At 44.3% G+C, this 21,137-nt stretch overlaps 2 protein-coding genes across 2 annotated transcripts; one reads left to right on the top strand and one right to left on the bottom strand.

The window, feature by feature from the left end:
- The first annotated feature begins 1,963 nt into the window (after nt 1-1,963).
- On the top strand, nt 1,964-16,095 carry calcoco2 (calcium binding and coiled-coil domain 2). The gene is given in 15 exon segments (XM_080542072.1): nt 1,964-1,994; nt 2,589-2,721; nt 2,724-2,773; nt 3,084-3,186; nt 6,213-6,373; nt 7,318-7,443; nt 8,699-8,956; nt 9,086-9,204; nt 9,942-9,999; nt 12,103-12,291; nt 12,910-13,098; nt 13,532-13,627; nt 13,746-13,998; nt 14,817-14,836; nt 15,321-16,095. Coding segments are annotated over 14 exon segments (1,908 nt in total). The 5' UTR covers nt 1,964-1,994; nt 2,589-2,606; the 3' UTR covers nt 15,492-16,095.
- Nucleotides 16,096-16,246: 151 nt separating this feature from the next.
- Nucleotides 16,247-19,852, bottom strand: snf8 (SNF8 subunit of ESCRT-II). Its single transcript, XM_080542086.1, has 8 exons — nt 19,544-19,852; nt 19,390-19,440; nt 18,971-19,109; nt 18,586-18,690; nt 18,182-18,254; nt 17,750-17,891; nt 17,530-17,604; nt 16,247-17,158 (listed from the first exon to the last, which is right to left on the bottom strand). The coding sequence occupies exons 1-8, from the start codon at nt 19,595-19,597 to the stop codon at nt 17,021-17,023; spliced, it is 777 nt and encodes a 258-aa protein (XP_080398212.1). The 5' UTR covers nt 19,598-19,852; the 3' UTR covers nt 16,247-17,020.
- Between the last annotated feature and the right edge of the window lie 1,285 nt (nt 19,853-21,137).

Raw genomic sequence — 21,137 nt, 5'->3', positions numbered from 1 at the left:
ATGTTCCTACTTCCTAGTCCAGAAGGGTAGCTAAAACGGCCCGGCTCGGCTCGGTTCGGCCCGGCTCGGTTGGCAGTGGAAAAAGCAAAACAAACCAGGCCGGCCCGGGTCGGGTCGGGTCGGCTCGGTAGTGGAAAAGCGCCACTAGACTGCTGGAGCACCCCACCCAGGAGTTTAGTTTTTGGTTTAGAGAAGGACATCACGCCACTTGAACAGTTTCTTCCCCAAAGCCAGAGCCCTCCTCAATAACTCCTGATCATTGCACCTTGCACCTTACATGTTTTTGCACTAAGTTGTACAGTATATTTATTCACTCATATTTACTGTATATATTGTGTGTCTTGAGTACTGTTGTGTTGTCGTCTTGTTGTTGTATGTACTGTAGCTTGTTCAGCATGGAGAATAAGAAGTCATGTTCCTAGTGCACTGCACATGGCGAATAAAGTTGAATTGAATAGGATTGAATTGAATTGAATTGAATTGACAGTGTGCTCCTGCATTTAATTGTCTACAGGAAACGAGAAGATGGGTGCATCAGATTTAGCAAGAAGCTAATTTCCATCTGTCAGGAGGGGGTAATAATCGGGTCAGAATAGTGAGTGAACCCATTCACACAGAAGTTGATCCGGGATAAAGTAATCCTCCACTGGGTAATCCACCCAGAACATTTTAGCAGGAGCTACAGTATGTAGCCTTTATCATTAAAGAAGTGGGCCTAGTTCAAATGTGTTTAATAGTAGGTCCTGATTATTAATCTAAATAAACTAAATCATTTATTTATAGCCCTATGTCATTTATTGCACTTCACTAGCTTTGAATTCACATGTTTTATTAAAAAAAAGGAAAAAAAAGATGAACCTTTGGTAACTAAATTTAAATACATTTGAATGACATATACTGTAGGTCTAAGTGTAAGATTAAGACATTCTATAAGATTTGGTCTCCGTTCTTAGATTATATTGGTACCAGACTGGCAGCCATTGTAATGAAAGGTTTGGTGGATTACACTCAGGAAAGTACACAAGACTAATGTGTAACAGATCTGCAATGTATGGGTCACAATATTATTTACTGTGTTGGTGTTTGTGCTGCCGCTGTGCCTAGGACTGTAAGACTTGGATGTTGTCTCCGCTGGGGGTGATCCCCCCATATATTATGGCATTTGTTGTGTCATTTTCTTTTCTGTTTATTTCTGATATGTGACATGGCCTCCTCCCCCCCCTGTTTTTTTGTTTTGTTTTGTTTTGTTTTTCTTTTCTTTTCTTTTCTTTTCTTTTGTTTGTTAGTTTGTTTAAAAAAAAAAGGGGGGGGGGAAGAGAAAGAACATTCTCTGTTATTGTTTATGGACAATGTACTGCATAACAAAGTGCAAAACTAGTTTTCTACTATTAATGGGACAATAACCCCCCCACGGATACTAGTTGTTGTTTCCTGTTGTTTCCTGTTGTGTACTCTCTGTGAAATTCAATAAAAATATTAACCATAAATACATTTGAATGACAGAATCTGATAGACCCTGTCCATCCTCCCAGCTTGAGAAACTACATTTCCCTAAAACCAACAATGATTTGCGTCATTGCGTGTAGAGCGTGTGTGTGTGTGTGTGTGTGTGTGTGTGTGTGTGTGTGTGTGTGTGTGTGTGTGTGTGCGTGTGTGTGTGTGTGTGTGTGTGTGTGTGTGTGTGTGTGTGTGTGTGTGCGTGCGTGCGTGCGCGCACTTCAAGGCTGCGTTCGTAGATTTGCTCTGAGAGCGCCGGAGCGCACACTGAGTTCAACGTCATAAAGCGACGAAGTAATTTGATTGGACAAGAGGCATTCCATGAGTGCTGGTCAGATTTTCCAAAGCAAATTTACGAACGCAGCAGAAATGAATACCTGGGACGGTATGTCGCACTGAGGCACACTGAGTCACACTGAGTCGCACGGAGGCCGTGTTGATAACCGACGAGTTGCGACACCTCGGGTCTGGAGCGACGAACGGACGGTCGGGATCTGGTAAGTGTCTTAACTTTTAACATCAACAATCGACATTCGAATGAAATAACATTTTAACACTTATTTAACTTTGACAGTAAGAATCCTGTTTACCCTACTTTGTCTTTCACTTTAGTTTGTTTTGAACGGTGACATGGCCTTGAAATAAAAAAGTATATAATGGGGCTTTTCGAGAAGAATACGCGATAGATAGTATCTTTAGTCTACAATTTGCTCAATTTAATTACGTTTTGGTTCTGTTCGACTACTGTCAAAACTAGTAGGATAAAGAAACGGCAGACATTTTAAGGCGATTTTATCTGAAAGTGAAACTTAAGAAAGTCTTAGGTTTCGCTTTAAACCAAACAGATTCCTATCCGGGGCCTTGTTGCTCAAGTCTAATATCAGCCCAGACTAATGTAGGCATGTTCAAGTGTAATATCAGCCCAGACTAATGTAGTCATGGAGTAATAATGATCTGTGTACATTGGGGGTGTCTGGTATCAGTTGGCAACATCAATGATGACTCGCGCAAGTCGCAGCTGCCGTGTTTCCTCCGGTTCATTTGTATTATAATAATGTTCTCCTCCCACTTGCCTTGTTGTTTTTATTGAGTTCTCTTCAACATCCAGAATGGAGGACTTCACGGAGCCTGGCGTCATGGAGACGTCAACCATGTATTCCCAGGTGGTGTTTAGCGACATCCCTCACTCCTACCCCCCGAATGTCCCCGTCGCCTGCGTCTACACCTGACCGCGGCCATGCGGCCCAACGCCAGGGACTGGGTGGGAATATTCAAGGTGAGATAATAATAATAATAATAATATTAATAATAACCGTTAGCCTATTTGTAGGCTATAGCACTTTTCCTGGAAACGTTGCAGGTCAAAGTGCTTTAACATATAATAGGTATTGTGTTGTGTGGATGGTGTTGTGTTGGTGGTGTTGTGTTGTGTTGTGTTGTGTTGGTGGTGGTGTTGTGTTGTGTTGACGGTGTTGTGTTGTGTTGTGTTGACGGTGTTGTGTTGTGTTGTGTTGATGGTGGTGTTGTGTTGATGGTGGTGTTGTGTTGGTGGTGTGTTGTGTTGATGGTGGTGTGCGTCTGCGCAGGTGGGCTGGAGCACTACCAAGGATTACCACACCTTTGTTTGGGTGGAGCCGTGTTTTGATGTGGTTGAAGAGGCGCCAGTGAGGAAACAAGTACTCTTCCAAGGTAAGAACTTCCTTGTGTCAACGTCACTGAACAAACCTGCTCTTTTATACTTGTTGTCACCTTGAACATAAGTTGTATGAATAGTGTTGATCCACTTAATACTACTGATAATAATTACTTGAATTTATATAGCGCCTTAAGGTCGCTTTACTGTTATGATCAGACAGAGAACCCAAGCGCAGACACAGAGACAGTTACAAAGTAAAACCCCAAGGGGTGAATTTATTTAGGGGAGTAGCACGGAATGGTCGATAGGCAGGCAGGGGGTCAGGCAGGAGGAGTAGTCGGCAGGCAGGCAGGCAGGGGGTCAGGCAGGAGGGCAGGTAGGAGGACTGGTAGGGCAGGAGGGCAGGTAGGAGGGCAGGAGTCAGGTCGGGGTTCTGGAGGCAAAGGCATATTACAAGGGTAAGTAGGAGGCAGGTACTGGCGGGACAGTAAACAGGTAAGGGCGCTAGAAGTGTGACTTTACAGGTAAGCTGAAGCTACGATCTGGCAGAGTAGTGAAGGCTGGACCGGGTCTTTATGGAGGACTAATGAGTGGAGATTAGGGATGGACGGTTTTTCGGTTAAACCGAAAACCGGGGTTTATAAAAATAGAAACGGTTTTTTATCAAAACCGTCAGAAACCGTTTTTTTTTTTTTTTTTTTTTTTAAGAATAAAATAGAATAAGAATAAAACTGGAACATGTCACATGTTTGTCGTGTGTGAAAATAACAATGATACAGTCTGAATCTGCCGCGCAATGAGTGAGAGGTTTGGTCAGTTGTGAAGAATAACTGAGGATTAATATCTAATTGGGATTATATTTAAGGGTAACGAATCACTCTATGGGAAAGATAGTTGCCTTCAGTTATTGGTAGATAGGAAAGGTTTTTACAATAACTCGCTTACATTTAATAAGATAATTTTCGCTGCTCTCTGTAAAGCGCATTGGGTCACTTTTGTGAGAAATGCGCTATAGAAATAAAATGTGATTTGATTTGATATCAATCAATCAATCAAACTTTATTTATGTTCTATAGCACAAATCATGCATTGAATGTAACTCCAAGTGCAGTATTTACTAAACCACAATATAATAAAACAAGAGCTATACGGATCAAGAGTGTTTGTGCACAGCGCCACTGTGTGTGAAGGTGCTACTGAAAGTGATGACAGAACGCATGTCTCAGAAGATACGCGGTCACTTAGTGACGCAAAGGTAGTTCTGTATTTATCTCTATCTGTATTAGTACATTTATTTTGAAAGCTCTATTTTGACAGCTCTACCATGGGCACTTTTATTTTGATGGGGCATTCTTTGTTGATTGACTTACGACAGTTCAGGACGAGTCAGTCTCGCGGCATGTGGTTTTTATGAAAAGCTTTAAGTATGTTCACTGCATAATTCTAAGTCTAATATTTCAGTGATTATTGAGCAGTATTCAAATATTTAAATACATTGAGCAGCAGCTGAAACTTTGTCTAAGAACCAAGATATTGAGAAAGCAGTTCATTCAATGAAGACGCTGTTCCAAGAGATGATCTTCCGTGCAGGCGTGCACCCTGGATCAGCGGAGCTGGTGTGTTAAGTGTTCATGTGTTTTCATGTATGGTGTAGCTTACAAAAGTCTGCCTTTCCACTTATATTTGTGAAACTAAGTAGCCTAAATGTGTTGCGACTGTGCTTACGGTGTTTTAATGGTGTTCGACATGAGTGTATTGTAGCAGTAGGGCTCAATTCTTTGAAATTGGCGCTCTTTTTAAAAAAAAAAAAATTTAGCCTTTTTTTTTTATTTTTATTTTTTTTACTGTATTTTTCGGTTAACCGGAAAACCGCGGTTTTACTCTCTGACGGTTTTTCGGTTTCAATAATTGGAAACCGTCCATCCCTAGTGGAGATGGAGAGCAGCTGAGCCTGACTCCCACACACCTGACAGCACTCCTGCTGATTAGGGGGAGAGATAGGGCTTTCACACCGGCAAAGAACCTTGCCGGTTCGCGTTCGCGAACCAAGTCTGGAACCGGCCGGCGCGTTCAGACCGAAGCTCAATTGGTTCGGAACCTGAAAAGTTGGTTCGCAGCAGGCACCAAAAAATAGTGGTTCTCAAGCGCGAACCAAAACGTAGAACAGTCACGTCGTCAGTGGGTGTGTCATATTCTAGGCTGCAGAGACCAGCAAGAAGGAAGTAGACAAAATCTAATCTAATCTAAATCTAATCATTAGTGAACAAAAACAATATCAAAAGTGTCATTATTCTCTTTATCTTCCTCACATGCTCAGCAAACACACACACACGCACACGCGCGCGGACATGCGCGAACGCGAATTCCGTAGCTAAGCCATTTCTATTCCAGTAATGGAGCAGCTGATTAGTAAAAGAACGCATATAGAAAGTGTCTTTTGTTTTGTTTCACAGAAAATTGTGTTTATTTCAGATACTGTAGTGGTGGAAGATATTATCCTCTTTTCCAGTGAAGTAGCTGCCATCTAGTTGTGAAATGTTTGTTTATCCCACCCCTTCATCACCCAGCGTTGATGACGCGGATGGTTCAGGTTACACTGGTATGAACGCGGGCTCGTTCGCCAGACAGCACCAACGTTCGGAGGTTTCCGAACGCGAACGCGAACCGGCACGGTTCTTTGCCGGTGTGAAAGCCCTAAGAGGGAGAAGGAGAGAGAGAGAGAGAGAGAGAGAGGCACTGCCCGCTACCTCGAGGTAGAGGGCGTGACATTTACAGAGAAACAGAAAGTAACAAAAACAGTCCGAAAAACAGACAGGCAGACAAAAACAACAACAGAGCTAGGGGCCAGACTGGTGGGATTTGAGGGCTGTTTTAAAGGTGTCCAGGGTGGGGGGGGGGGGGGTGTTGCTGATCGCCGCAGGGAGAGAGTTCCAGAGGGCGGGGGCTGCTTAGTGTCCACACTGTCAGGAGGATCGATCTATTCATCGTCACCAATACAAATAATGACCTTTCCGTTTGATGTCTATGAAAAATATGATATGCTGAGGATTGCACTGACTAGTTGTTGTGGTTGCATTAGAATACTACCTACCCAAGGATGAGTCTGAGTTCTACCAGTTCTGCTACGTGGACAGCAGTGGCCAGGTGAGAGGAGCCAGCACCCCCTTCTGCTACAGGGCAGCAGGAGAGCAGAGTATGGACTGCAGCATGGAGAACGACCTCCTGGTGATCCACACACAGGTGAGCCTGCAGTATAACATCACATATAAGCCTTCAATATAACAACACATATAAGCCATATAAGGCCAACACCCTGCCAACATTTAAACAGGCTTTCAAAACCCACCTCTTCAAGCTTGCCTTCACCAGTTAAACCTCTCCCCCTCCCCTCCCCATGTGTCCCCAGCACTACCTTAATTAGGCCCCTATACTTTCTTTTATTTATTTATTGTTTCTTTTATAATGTATTATTATTATTATTATTAATATTATTATTATTATTATTATTATTATTATTATTATTATTATTATAACAACACAGGTAAGCCTTCAGTATAACAACCCAGGTGAGCCTGCAGTGTAATCCATCTGCCATATCCTCCTATCAGAAGAGAGATCCTAGACGTTGCGACTAATGGCTGTCTGTCCTCGGCAAGGCAAGGCAAGGTTATTTGTATAGCACATTTCATACAACAGGGGCAATTCAAAGTGTTTACATAACATTAACGAATACAGAAAAAGGAGGATAGTAAGAAAAGACAAAATGCATACTGCATCTGTATTCAACCGCTATCCTGGCCGATACGGTGTGTGAGGTCCTATTCAAAATCACTCAAAATCATTCAAAACAAGCAGTAAAACGCTTATCTCAGAAATGCAAAGCGCCCTGCGTCCTGTTTGACTTTCTTAAATGGCCGCTGCGTCAAGCTGATGCGTTAACTGTACACATTCGCTTACAAGTGAACCTTCTCAAGTACATGAAATATACCACGCAATATGCGTTTCAGAAAGTTATCGTACAAAAGATGGAACTAATGTCACAATATAACAAGGAGAGGTTTTGGACATAATGGGTGCGTTCGTAAATTCGCACCGGTAGAGCGCACACTGGGTGCCGATCAGATTTTCCAGAGCAAAATTACGAATGCAGCCAATGTTTTTGATGTATTTTTTTAAAAATCTAGGAGCAGGTGGAGCAGAGTGAGAGGGAGAAGGAGGAGCTGGTCACTGAGCTGGGCCAGATGAAGCAGCAGAACCAGACTCTGAGGACGGACCTGGAGGAACGACAACAGGAGGTCCACCAACTCAAGGTCTGTCTGCCTCTTTAGATCACCTCCAAATACTTCCTTCAGTGTTTCCTCCAGGAATTTTTACATTAGTGGCGGAGAGCCCTATCCGCGCGCACAGCGCGCACGCTCAAAACAACGACCTAATTTCAACCAAAACTAGAGGTAGGATGGCAAAAAAAAAAAAAAAATATACAGAATATAAACTTGTGATACCGGTTTCCATCCATCAGCTCTGAAGGTTTACGTTACTCACGGATCAAATGTCCTTCCAAACGAGCAGTCTTGGCTCCGTCTCAAACACAACAGGAAAAGTATGTCCAACTTGGCGAACGTTTCCCAGTGTTTCCAACTTGCGCGAGTTCTTCAATTTGCGACAGTTTTTCAGCAGGGATGGTTGAGTCTGCACGGTTCTCATGCCGGTTCACATTTAGACCAATCAGGAGTAGCCTTTGTGTCACGTCGTCAACTGAATGTTTAATGTCATTAATCTGATTTTGGATCAGCGGTTAGAGAGAGATGGGCGTGGATTTAGGTGCACTTATAGTCAACATCCATTATAGCGCTGATCTAGGATCAGATATATTTTAATCAGCAAAAATGTTCAGAGGTGGATTATTATTATTATTATATTTTTTTTTTTTTTTGTGGACTGAATCAATTTGTGGCGGAGGAAATTCATTCTAACGGCCCGCCTCCTTCCTTCCTCCTTTCCTTCTTCCCTTCCTTCCTTCCTTCCTTCCCTCCCTCCCTCCCTCCCTCCCTCCCTCCCTCCCTCCCTTTTAAGCAATTACTGATCTAACATGATTGGATGGGTCAAATTAATCATTCAGCTGCACGCACCTATCACTGACCCCCATCACTGACCCCCATCACTGACCCCCATCACTGACCCCATCATTGACCCCCATCACTGACCTCATCAGTGACCCCCATCACTGACCCCCATCACTGACCCCATCATTGACCCCCATCACTGACCCCCATCACTGACCCCATCACTGACCCCCATCACTGACCCCATCATTGACCCCCATCACTGACCCCATCATTGACCCCCATCACTGACCCCATCATTGACCCCCATCACTGACCCCCATCACTGACCCCCATCACTGTCACCTATCACTGACACCTATCACTGACCCCCATCACTGACACCTATCACTGACACCTGACCCTAGGGTTGTTGTTTTTAGAGTATTGAAGCAGTACTTTGTATCTCTAACCCTCGTCTTTGGTCAGTGTGTGACACCTGAACTGTAACTGTGTTCTGCAGGAGTCCAACATGGAGCTGGCTCAGGCCGTGAGCACACTGGGGGAGAGGCAGCTACTGCAAGCCAGAGAGCAGGAAGTACTGACACAGAAGGTTGAAGAGCAAGAACTGACACTCCAGGCCAGAGAGCAGGAAGTACTGACACAGAAGGTTAAAGAGCAAGAACTGACACAGAAGGTTAAAGAGCAAGAACTGACACTGAAGGCAAGAGAGCACGAAGAACTAACCCAGAGTGCAAAGTCAACGGATGGACAGGAGGAGGTAATTCTTGTACATTTTTGCATAAGTAAGCCGTTTTTTTCCCCTCATTTTCGAATCTCTCCTTTTCTTCTTTCTTTCTATTATCTTGTATCTTCTAACCCGCCTGTCTGTTTCCGTGGTTACCTGCAGTCTCTGAACCCCCCCACTGAGGCGAGATACAAGCGAGCCGTGATGAAGATCAAGCAGCTGAAGCTGGAGCGTGAGGAGCTGAGGGGGGAGGTGGGCTCCCTCAGTGGTGAGGTCGCACAGTGAGTACCTTTTGATTTTGATTTATATATATATATATATATATGTTTTTAGGGCATTTCTGCTTTATTGGGATGGTGACAGTAGAGATTAACAGGACGGATGGGTGAGAGAGAGAGGAGGGATGACAGGAAGGATGGGTGAGAGAGAGAGAGGGGGGATGACAGGAAGGATGGGTGAGAGAGAGAGAGAGGAGGGATGACAGGAAGGATGGGTGAGAGAGAGAGAGGGGGGATGACAGGAAGGATGGGTGAGAGAGAGAGAGGAGGGATGACAGGAAGGATGGGTGAGAGAGAGAGAGGGGGGATGACAGGAAGGATGGGTGAGAGAGAGAGGAGGGATGACATGCAGGATAGGTTGAACCAGGGACCCTGTGATTACATGGCAGGCACCTTAGTGACCTACACCACCCAGGTACCCCCCCCCCCCCCCCCAGTGAGTACTTAATGATATCTCTGGAGCAATCCCTTTAATGCGACAGAGAGATTCCCCTTTTTTAAAAAAAATCCCTGCAAGAACATATAGAAATAGACTGGTTGTACTTTATTTCTCAGTATCGAAATGACCCAGAATTTACTTAACAGCAACAACCTCTGAATTAATTGTTTTGTTTATTTCAAAAGAATTAAAGCAAGCATCACTAGACTCACCTTTATTAAAACAACCTCATTTCCCTTGACGATTTGACACTTCCTGTGTGGTCGTTCATGTTCCTTCCTGTTTGTGTGTTTCTATCTAGGCTGAGACCCAGAGTCACAGACTCTCTCATACAGAATGACCGTGTTCAGCTGCTCCAGGTAGGAATGCAGAGTAGTACAATGTCAATGAATGCCTGTAACAAACTCTCTAAACTGGGAAAAAAAACAATGATGAAAAACATGGTTGGCCCAAATTACTGTACATTACATTTACATTTTTGACATTTAGCAGACTCCTTTATCCAAAACGTTTTACAACAAATACATTTGGCTAAGTAAGTGAATCATCTATCCATCAGTCAACATAAGAAAAGGTAATTTATGCTATGAGCAGGGGCCATTGGCAGTCACAATGCTAGAAGAAGGAAGAATTACTTCACAGCTGGGGGGTATTCCACGAAGCTCGATAAAGTTCTAAGCCTCGAAAATGTTAGCTTGCGTTCGGTGCCATCAATGTGGCTCAAATAATTTGCTGCTTGGTTGAGCTCCTTCTGAGTCAGATATAATTAGCCTGGTCGCGACCAGGCTAAAACACAGGCTATGGTAAGACGCTCAAAAAAGGCTCACAGGCGGAAACTAAACCCCGAACGACAGTTCCTCGTGTCTTTTAGGAAATATTAGTTCCCACTTCACACGAGATAGATAGATTAGATAGTTTGACTGTGTGATAGATAGATAATTTGATAATTTGAAAGTGTGATCGATAGATAGATAGTTTGATTGTGTGATAGATAACTAGATATTTTGAAAGTGTGATAGATAGATAGATAGATCGATGGATACATAAATTAAAAAGTGTAAAAAATAAAATAAAATGAATAGGTATGTCTATCAACTTGCATTGCTGACATCACAGCGGTCTGGTTGGCGCAGTGGTTAATGCGCAGTGGTTACGTTTTTTTTTTTTTTTACATTTAACCGAAGATTTCATGCAAAGGCTTCAAACACCATTGTAATCGTGTCAGTTCTTGTAAATTAGCCTGCACCATAATTTTATAGCCTACATACTTTTTTAGATGAGATTTTAGATTAGATTCAGACAACGAAATGCAGTAAAAAGTGTGTCCGAAGCGGGATTCGAACCACGTCTAAAAATGACGAATAAATCCTGTGGCAGCGGTCGGTACCACTAGGCCATTGTGGCGATATGACGGTTTGTAGCCTGCTGCTGATATCACCACAGTAGTAATATTCATTTATTAAAATATGAACATATAACAATAACTGGGGCTAGTATGACCTATGCATTTAATCGGTCAGCAATTTCTTGCCAAACCATTTCCCTCGCCTTGTTAATTGCGGCAGTATTGCACTATTTTACATCTTATTTTTCCGTCTTCATAAAGATCAATCATTCGGGAATGCTGCGCAAATATAGGACCCCTGCAGAGTGGAGTATCTTCATTTCGACAGATCGACTCTTCTGGGCTCTTTATGTCTGCGTGCACGCGCCCATATCGAAGATTTGTAAGCCTGTCTTCTGTGAACACTCATCACACAAGGCTGATCCTCGTTCGAGGAATCACCTGAGGCTTGAATTCCAATCTCGAGTTGCCTGATCGCCGCATTTATTTATATCGCCGCTATACTGATCCACCTTTAGTGGAATGGCCCCCTGGTGAAATCAGGAACTGAAAGTCGGCAACAATTCGACGTTGTTGAAAATCAACGACACACTCGCTGGTCAAGCCAAAACATTGCAATGCAATGGGTTCGGTGAATAATCCCCACTACTCTACACTAACTAGGTAGCAGTGGGGATTACTCATGGAATCCATTGCATTGCAATATTTTGGCTTGACTAGGGAGTGTGTCATTGATTTTCAACAACATTGACATTTGTTTACATTTTTCAGAAAACAAGTCTGAAAATGTTTTCGGTTGCCCGCTTTCACGATAACCTGTCACGCTTTTCACGATATCCACAGAATCCTGAAAAACAAAGAAACAATCATGGTCAAACTCATTAGATTAGATTAGATTAGATTAGATTAGATTAGATTCAACTTTATTGTCATCGCAGAGTACAAGTACAATACAACGAAATGCAGTTTAGCATCCAACCAAAAGTGCAAATAGTGATATAAGGGCATGATATAAATAGAACAAGAATGGTAGTGATAGGTAACTATGGAATATACAGTATGTGCAGAGGTAGTCTTGTAAACATGTCATGTCAAACTCATGTCACGCTGTTTCCAGATGGACCTCCAGACCAGTGAGAAGGAGAAGGAGAGGCTGTCCGCGGAGCTCCAGAGGCTGCGAGGTGCTGTGAACGGGGACCTGGACGGCCTGAGGACGGAGAACCAGGCCTTACGCCAGAGCCTGTCTGACCTGGAGGGCCTGGGGGTGGGGGGGGCCCAGGGGGCGGCAGACGGCGCTGACTGGCAGGTGGGATGAAAATAGCTGAAAGAAAACCCACCAATGTCCATCCCTACAGCATTCAGTTGTCTCTTATGTACATGTGTTTATGCACAGTACGATGTAGGTATCTCAAGCTGGGTGTTTTTAATGTGTACAACCAACGTTGTGTGTTCTGTTATCTGTGGCAATGTCACAAGAAAAGCCGTGCTTAATGTCCATTTCTACCTTGGAATCTGTGACACGTTCTAATGCTTTGGTCCTCATATCGGGATCCGATGTAATGATCTGACTTTTCTTTCGAAAAACGCGAATACATTTCTGCGTCGTTGAAACTCAATCACACGTCGCTATTCGACTGACACAGCTTGTTTTGTGAGCCTGCTAACAATGTAAAGTAGTGTTCTAGTTCACTAGGTAGCAGTGGGGGATTACTCACCCAATCCATTGCGTTGTTGCAGTATTTTGGCTCAAACTAGCGAGTTTGTGTCGTGATTCTCAACAACGTTGAAACGTACTTCCGTGTTTCAAAAGAAAAGTCCGTCGAAAACTTGGATGGGTTGCCGACATGCGGACCGAAGGTCTACTCTAGAACGTGTCACGTGTGTTCTGTTCTCTTGTGTAACAGAGTCTTCTTGTCTCCCCCAGATGCAGTACCAAGCCTTGCTGGGCCAGCTCCAGGACGCGCGGTCTCAGCTGCACCAGGAGATGAGCGCTTCCAACAGTGCTCTGCGCCGCACGGAGCTGGCAGAGAGGGAGCTGGAGGAGGTCAAGGAGCAACTGGAGACCAGGTCTGCGGCCTCCAACCAGATGACTCAGAAGAGCAGCAAACTAGAGGTGCGTTCAGCGTAGACTTGACTCATTATCCATGGACTGGTTATAGTCTGAGGGTGGCTGGGGCTCAACGGGGGTGGCTGTGGCTCAACCGGGAGAGCCGGCGTCGAATGATTGCGAAGTCGGCAGCTCACAGCGGTTCGAATCCCCAGCGGGCCAGGTGTCGAAGTGTCCCTGAGCAAGGCACTGAACCTCCTAATTGCTCCGGGGTCGCCTATAATGTCTGTGACCCCCCTTGCCTAGATGCCCCCTCTAGAGCGTACATGCATTTCGTTGTACTCAATGTGCAATGACAAACTTTGAATCCCTTCCTTGCTGTACGTGACGTCAATTCACCTGTGAGAAGAAGCGTTCCGGATAGAAATCAACTCTACTTTTTTACTCTCATTTGACGGCAAGCTACCCCTTCCTTCCTTCCTTCCTTCCTTCCTTCCAGATGCAAATGACAGAGATGTACAAACAGATGGAAGAGAAGGAAAACTTGGCGCAAATCACTCAAGAGGAGAAGGAAGAGTTGGCCAGAGAAAACCAGGTGATTTCCAGGAGCGTCGTCGTCACTACTCTTCTTTCTCCGACACGTTTCGACAGTTAGACTCGACAGACTCACGGATTAACTCGTCACTCATCCCTGTCTGTGTTCTTCCTGCCAGGGTCTCACAAGGGATATTGAGAGGTTGCGCCAGGAGTTCGCTGGTAATCAGGCTGCCCCCCCTGCTCAGCGTGCTGCCCCCCCGGCCCCCCCTGCTCAGCCTACTGCCCCCCCCTCTGTGTCCCTGCATTACTCTAGCCCCTATGGCTCAGGGGAGGCGCCCTTCGTGGACCTCACCTCCACAGGCGCCACACAGCAGCAGCAGGGCTCCTGGTCTGAATCTCTCCACTACGGGAACCCCTACGAGAACACAGGTACCCCCCCCCCCCCTCTCCTCATCTAACACTAGAGCCGTGCCTATTTCACCATCATTTTCACAATTTCACTATAAGAGTCGCCTCAGGGGGTCAAATGACCATAGTCTTTACAATGGGAATCTGCTACTTACACACAACGACCACTAGTCGGCACGTCTTGTAAATTAGCCTGCTTAGCCTCCTATACAGAAAAACTGCAAAATACCTTTATACTAGCTTATCCTGATGTGATTTGTGTGAAAATGTAAGGATAGTGGATGGTAGAACACACATATCTAGGAAAAGTCATGAAAGGAGTGCAAAGGTATTAAAAAATGTTTACTCACCAGGTCAAATGACCCCACCCATGGCTGTTCTAGTGTTAATGACCCCACCCATGGCTGTTCTAGTGTTAATGACCCCACCCATGGCTGTTCTAGTGTTAATGACCCCCCCCCTCATGGCTGTTCTAGTGTTAATGACCCCACCCATGGCTGTTCTAGTGTTAAATGACCCCACCCATGGCTGTTCTAGTGTTAATGACCCCACCCATGGCTGTTCTAGTGTTAAATGACCCCACCCATGGCTGTTCTAGTGTTAAATGACCCCACCCATGGCTGTTCTAGTGTTAATGACCCCACCCATGGCTGTTCTTGTGTTAATGACCCCACCCATGGCTGTTCTAGTGTTAATGACCCCACCCATGGCTGTTCTAGTGTTAATGACCCCACCCATGGCTGTTCTAGTGTTAGAGGTTCTGGGTGCCCTGCTGTGTCCTAACTTCCTGTTTCCTGTTCCTGCTGCTCATTGTGATTGACGTGTGATTCTGTTTGCAGGAACGTCTGCGGTGGTTGAGGTATGTACTAAAAGTCTACCTTTTCTTTCTTTTTTCACAATATGTTTGTTGTAATTTTCTTATTTTATAACACCTAAAAAACATACAATAACATAGACCAGGAACATAGATACACACACATCCAACTTGCATCAATATTGGATCGAATACAAAGAAAACAAAACTTTCCTCCACTTTGTATATAATATTCTCAGGCAACATTTTCAGTTTTGATCACTTGATAAATTAATTGGAAGCGTGCTTCACAATACCGTTTTCACTTGTGGTTAAATTATAAGTACAAACCTCCCTTCTCTCCCTCCTCCCTCCCCTCCCTCCTCCCCCTCCCTCCCCTCCCTCCTCCCCCTCCCTTCTCTCCCTCCCCTCCCTCCTCCCTTCTCTCCCTTCTCCCTCCTCTCCCTCCTCCCTTCTCTCCCTCCTCCCCCCCTCCCTCCTCCCTTCTCTCCCTCCTCCCTCCTCCCCCCCTCCCCTCCCTGCCCTGTAGGAGGTGGTGTCTCTGGAGTGCCAGTACTGTCAGGAGAAGTTCCCGGGCATCACAGAGGAGGAGCTGGAGACTCATGAGCAGAGCCACAGGGTCTGCCCCTTCTGTACCCTCATCTGTGACCCCATGGAGCAGGCTGTGTTTGAAGACCACGTCTACAGCCATGAAGTGTAGGGAGGGAACCACTACAACGTCCCATATGCTATAGAATTCCAGGGTAGGCAATAGAATTCCAATATATGCTATAGAATTCCCGGGTAGGCAATAGAATTCCAGAATTCTATGAGATATCCTCCTTCCCAACCCTTTTGAAAATGCCAAAAAAAATATCAGATGCTATGCTTACTTATATTATGGGAAAGAAGACAAATATACCACTTACTGTACATCCTTACTGATCCACAATAACCTTTCTAAGACTGTTAATCTGCAGGGAAATGATTTTTCCCAGCATTAAATTCAAGCAACTATTCTAATGCTCTGAACTGATCTATGATACAGTAGGCAACGTAACGCATGGGGGTAATTTCCCGAATGTTCACTAACGTCTTAATGTCAGTCTGGGAAAGGAAAGCTTGGTCTCCTTTGCTGGTCAATAAGAACATCTCGCTTCACCTTGGATTAGTTTTGATTTTCATCTCTCCTGAACTGTTTAACCTTGATTTATTACACTGTAATAAGTAGTCTCTCTTTCTCTTCCGAAGTGCTCATCTCTTGCTTGCTGCTCAAGTCATGTGCAATGTGTTGTATGGGACAATAATGGTTGGGTAAGTTCGGATGTAACGATTTGGAATAACAACCGAAATGTTTAGACGACTAAATAATGAACAGGTGAACTCCTTACTCAGTAATGTCAGAGATGGTTAGAAGAATGATACTAATAAGAGGAATGTGTATTGAATTACTTTCAAAGCGTATCAACTGCAATGTGCAAAGAATTACTCATTTAATAGAGGCTCACAAATACAAACAAAAAGAAGAAAACTGTCACATGAAGTTCTGATAACAGAAAAGAGATTGTTGAAACCTTGTTTACATCTGTATGATCATTAAAAGAAAGAAAGATGATGTACCTTTCCTTAAAGCTATATACACCACTTTATAATCCAACATGTTACCAGCCCAACAGGCACACTTTATTCATGGCAAAGTCTAACTGGGATCCTTGAGAAAGCCTGACCCAGGTGTCACCCCGTTAAACACCCAGGTGTCACCCCGTTAAAATGGAGATCAAAAGCGATTACGGTTACGGTCCCAAGGATCACTCTTAGCGTCCACCTTTTATTTATCCCCAAACATCCCACATATCCAATCATCTCCCATATGTGACACGTTCTAGTCTTTTGGTCCGCATGTCGGCAACCATTCGAAATGTTCCGACTTTTCTTTTGAAACACGGAACTACGTTTCAACGTTGTTGAGAATCGCAACACGAAACTCGCTAGTCGAGCCAAAACACTGCAACACAACGGATTGGGTGAGTAATCCCCCACTGCTACCTAGTTAACTACAACACTACTTTACATTGTTAGCAGGCTCACAAAACAAGCTGTGTTAGTTGACTAGCGATGTGGTGCGTCATTGATTTTCAACCACACGGAAATGTATTCACGTTTTTTCGAAAGAAAAGTCAGATCGTTACATCGGATCCCGGAACCAAAGCATTAGAACGGGTCACATATTAGCCAATCGTCCTGTTTCTCTTAAGGCATCATCTGATTGGCCTCCTCGGGTGTGACATCACGGGACGTCAGCTCAGAGAAGAGAGCAGGCAGCCAATACTGAGGCTCCCCTGCAGCCTGGGAGTCCAGCCACGCCAGGCCTTCCTTCAGCAGGTGCTCCTAGGACACAAGAGCTGGGTGTTAGGCTGGCTGGGTGTTAGGCTGGTTGAGTGTTAGGCTGGCTGAGTGTTAGGCTGGCTGGTTGGGGTGACGTTGGGGAGAGATAAACCCTGATTCCCACTGCAGAGCCGGGCTGAGCTGAGCTCTACTTTAGGTAGGCATGTAGCCTACCTCTGCAGTGGGAATCAGGGTTTATCTCTCCCCATCGTCACCCAGCCAGCCTAACATCAGCTTCATATGGTTCCTTTGCTCTGTTTTCTGCCAGTACCAATTAGCATTTAACATAGTTTTTATTCTATACAACGTCCTCCTCTACAGTCGATATCCAAAAACAACGTTGTTTATGATTTCTTCTGTGAGAAGCTGCTTACCAGCACATGACAGGCCCTCTCCCGCTCCCACTTCAGACTCTCCTTGCACTCGCTGACGGTCACATAGCCCTTCTTCTGCAAATGACAGAGAAAGAGACTCACATTTAATAATAAATGCAGTATTAACTAGCAACACCTTCCTCAGTACTTTACAGTATATACACTGTACCACAGTGGCCTATAGAACCTGTTGGCTTAGGGTTAGGAGAGGAAGGCTCACCTCAGCCAGCTGCAGGACCACGGTGTGGTCCATGTTGAGTTCTGCAGGGACAGACTGGACCAGGTACGAGCCCCCCACAGGGATCATCCCAAACCCGTTCCCCATGGCCTTCAGCTTCTTTATGGCCCGCACCAAGTCATCTCTGAAGGACAGCACAATACACATCACTTCAACTGCATGATGACATTACCAAAAAAGCTGAGTCATGTATTTTTGAATAATGATGATGATGATAATAATGATGATGATGATGATGATGATGATAGGTACTTTATTGATCCCTGAGGGGAAACTAAGTAAATGAGGCAGCTCACATCACAAACAACAACAGAAAAATCAAGTGAAAATAGAAGAAATGAACATCTGAAACATTCTCTACAGTAAGACCAGTCCAGTGTGATAATACTATCTGGTACTAATACTGGTACCCACTGGCTCACATCCTGGGCATATTTCCCTCTTCCCTTCAAGACTCTGTGATGGAGTTCATCCAGGGTTATGAGTCCTGAAACAGAGAGGAGAACACAGCATCAATCGATCAAACTTGATTTCTATAGCACAAGTCATACATAGAATGCAGCTCCCAAGTGCTGAACATGAAAACTATAGTAAATAAACTATAATACAATAAAACCCCCCCAAAAAATAGGAAATAAGAAATAGGAGTAAAAGTGCAAGTGGAGATAAACACTAAATAAAAAGCCAGACTAAAAAGGTGTGGTTTAAGCTTTCTTTTAAAGATATCTACACTGAACAATGAATTACACATTTGACACATCCGTATTTTTATGAGGTCTCGAAAGATAGCTGTGCGATATTAAGTAAGTGAACCTCACCTCCATTTCTGTGTTTCAGAGCCAGGCATACTTCAATGATCTGCACACCGAGCTCGTAATAGAAGTCTCCCACCCCAAGCATTTCCGACCAGAAGCCTTTGCCAGCTGTGTAGGTGAAGGATATGCCCAAAAAAACATTGTTTAACTTCGCAAATCATTGAACACATTCAGAGATTCTCAGCGCATAATGTTATGTTTGTTGAAGTTCTTTATTTCTCCCTGAGGGGAAATGACTTTCTCACAGCAGCAAGATTAAAAGAGTATGGGGGGATAAAAAGACACATAATAGATAATGAATAAAAACAGGGAATAAATAGAATAAAAATAGGGCAAAAAAAGGACAAGCAGAACAGTTGAAACACAGCTGGAGCTGTGTGGTTCTCACAGGCGAGGGGGTCGACCCCGATGGTGGCACACATCTCCTGGAACTGGACCCGGAACTGGGAGCTCTTGCGGATCTCCTGTTTGTGCTTGCTGGCAAATTCCTCCAGGTTAGACTTGAAGGTCTCCAGCTGTTTGGACATCTGAAAAACCACATGTATGTATGTAGGTATGTATGTATGTACGTATGGATGTATGTACGTATGGTCAGCTCTTTCCACAGAACACACACACACACACCCAGACAGACAAGACAGACTGACAGACAGACACACCCACCCACCCACCCAGACAAGACAGACAGACAGACACACCCACCCAGACAAGACAGACACACACACACACACACACACACACACACAGACAGAGAGACACACACACACACACACCTTAAAATACACAAACTCACACCCTCGCTCTCACCTGCACAATCTGGTCCTCGGCCAGCACCGTCCCCCTCTCTCTGTACTTGGCCTGCATACACAAACATTGTTGATCTCATCCATCCTGCTCAGACAGAGGGTACATGGCATGGCTGTCACCCTACTTTCACTTGCAATGAAAGTGAAGTACCTACCTCAGCAAGCTTCTTTTTGGCGATAGCTCCCGCACCAACTCCTCTCCTGTGCATTTTGTATGTTTTAATTTAAAATTGACTTTAAAATGTTGTCATGAAACCCCTGGCAGGCTGAGGTTATTACTGCTCTCTGACTGTCGACATAGCTAATGCGTCAGTCTGGTGTCGGTTGTCAACATTGTCTCTTTAATGACATCTGATGATCTCCATGGACAAAAAATATGTTATTGTCTAATATCGCATAAATGATTATATGATTTCGAAAGCCACCTAGCTTGGTTGCTAACTTGCTATTGTGAGCAACCAGGAACAAGAATCTTCTTCTTCTTCTGTCAGGACTGGTGGGGCAGGGCTGTAAACATCACAGCTCAATACTGCCACCTACTGGCTGGAAAATAATCTACTTAAATAATATATTTAATATATACTAATATATAATATATACTAACTTAATATATACAAATATACTTAATATACTTACTTACTTACTCAATAAAGTGCTTTGTATTTCTATTCACAAAGATCTTGATTGAGTGTTTTTCTTGACATTCAATGTCAGCACAATAACAGAAAGGTCCCTGGCTGCACATTGCTGTGCTTTGGTGTGGTGGTGAGTGACAGTTTGGTGTGGTGGTGAGAGACAGTTTGGTGTGGTGGTGAGTGACAGTTTGGTGTGGTGGTGAGTGACAGTTTGGTGTGGTGGTGAGTGACAGTTTGGTGTGGTGGTGAGAGACAGTTTGGTGTGGTGGTGAGAGACAGTTTGGTGTGGTGGTGAGTGACAGTTTGGTGTGGTGGTGAGTGACAGTTTGGTGTGGTGGTGAGTGACAGTTTGGTGTGGTGGTGAGTGACAGTTTGGTGTGGTGGTGAGAGACAGTTTGGTGTGGTGGTGAGAGACAGTTTGGTGTGGTGGTGAGTGACAGTTTGGTGTGGTGGTGAGAGACAGTTTGGTGTGGTGGTGAGTGACAGTTTGGTGTGGTGGTGAGAGACAGTTTGGTGTGGTGGTGAGAGACAGTTTGGTGTGGTGGTGAGAGACAGTTTGGTGTGGTGGTGAGAGACAGTTTGGTGTGGTGGTGAGAGACAGTTTGGTGTGGTGGTGAGTGACAGTTTGGTGTGGTGGTGAGTGACAGTTTGGTGTGGTGGTGAGAGACAGTTTGGTGTGGTGGTGAGAGACAGTTTGGTGTGGTGGTGAGTGACAGTTTGGTGTGGTGGTGAGAGACAGTTTGGTGTGGTGGTGAGTGACAGTTTGGTGTGGTGGTGAGAGACAGTTTGGTGTGGTGGTGAGAGACAGTTTGGTGTGGTGGTGAGTGACAGTTTGGTGTGGTGGTGAGAGACAGTTTGGTGTGGTGGTGAGAGACAGTTTTCAAGTTATGTAAGTAAAATACGATTTCGATATCAGGGACAGTAGATGAGGTGTATGATATTTGTGATATTTGACTTATTTCACTGCATTATGTCTGGATAAATGTTAGACAAACAACAACGTCATATTTTACATTTCAAGCAACTTTTATTTTCAATGTTTAAATTAAATACTTGAAAACAGAAGATTCATGTTTCATTTTTTAAATACATCTCATCTCTACAGCCAAATTAA

The sequence above is a fragment of the Nansenia antarctica genome (assembly GCF_963989245.1).
Source record: "Nansenia antarctica genome assembly, chromosome: 11".
Classification (NCBI taxonomy): Eukaryota; Metazoa; Chordata; class Actinopteri; order Argentiniformes; family Microstomatidae; genus Nansenia; species Nansenia antarctica.
The sequence above is the reverse complement of the archived record's forward strand: the minus strand, read 5'-3'. Positions and strand labels throughout refer to the sequence as shown.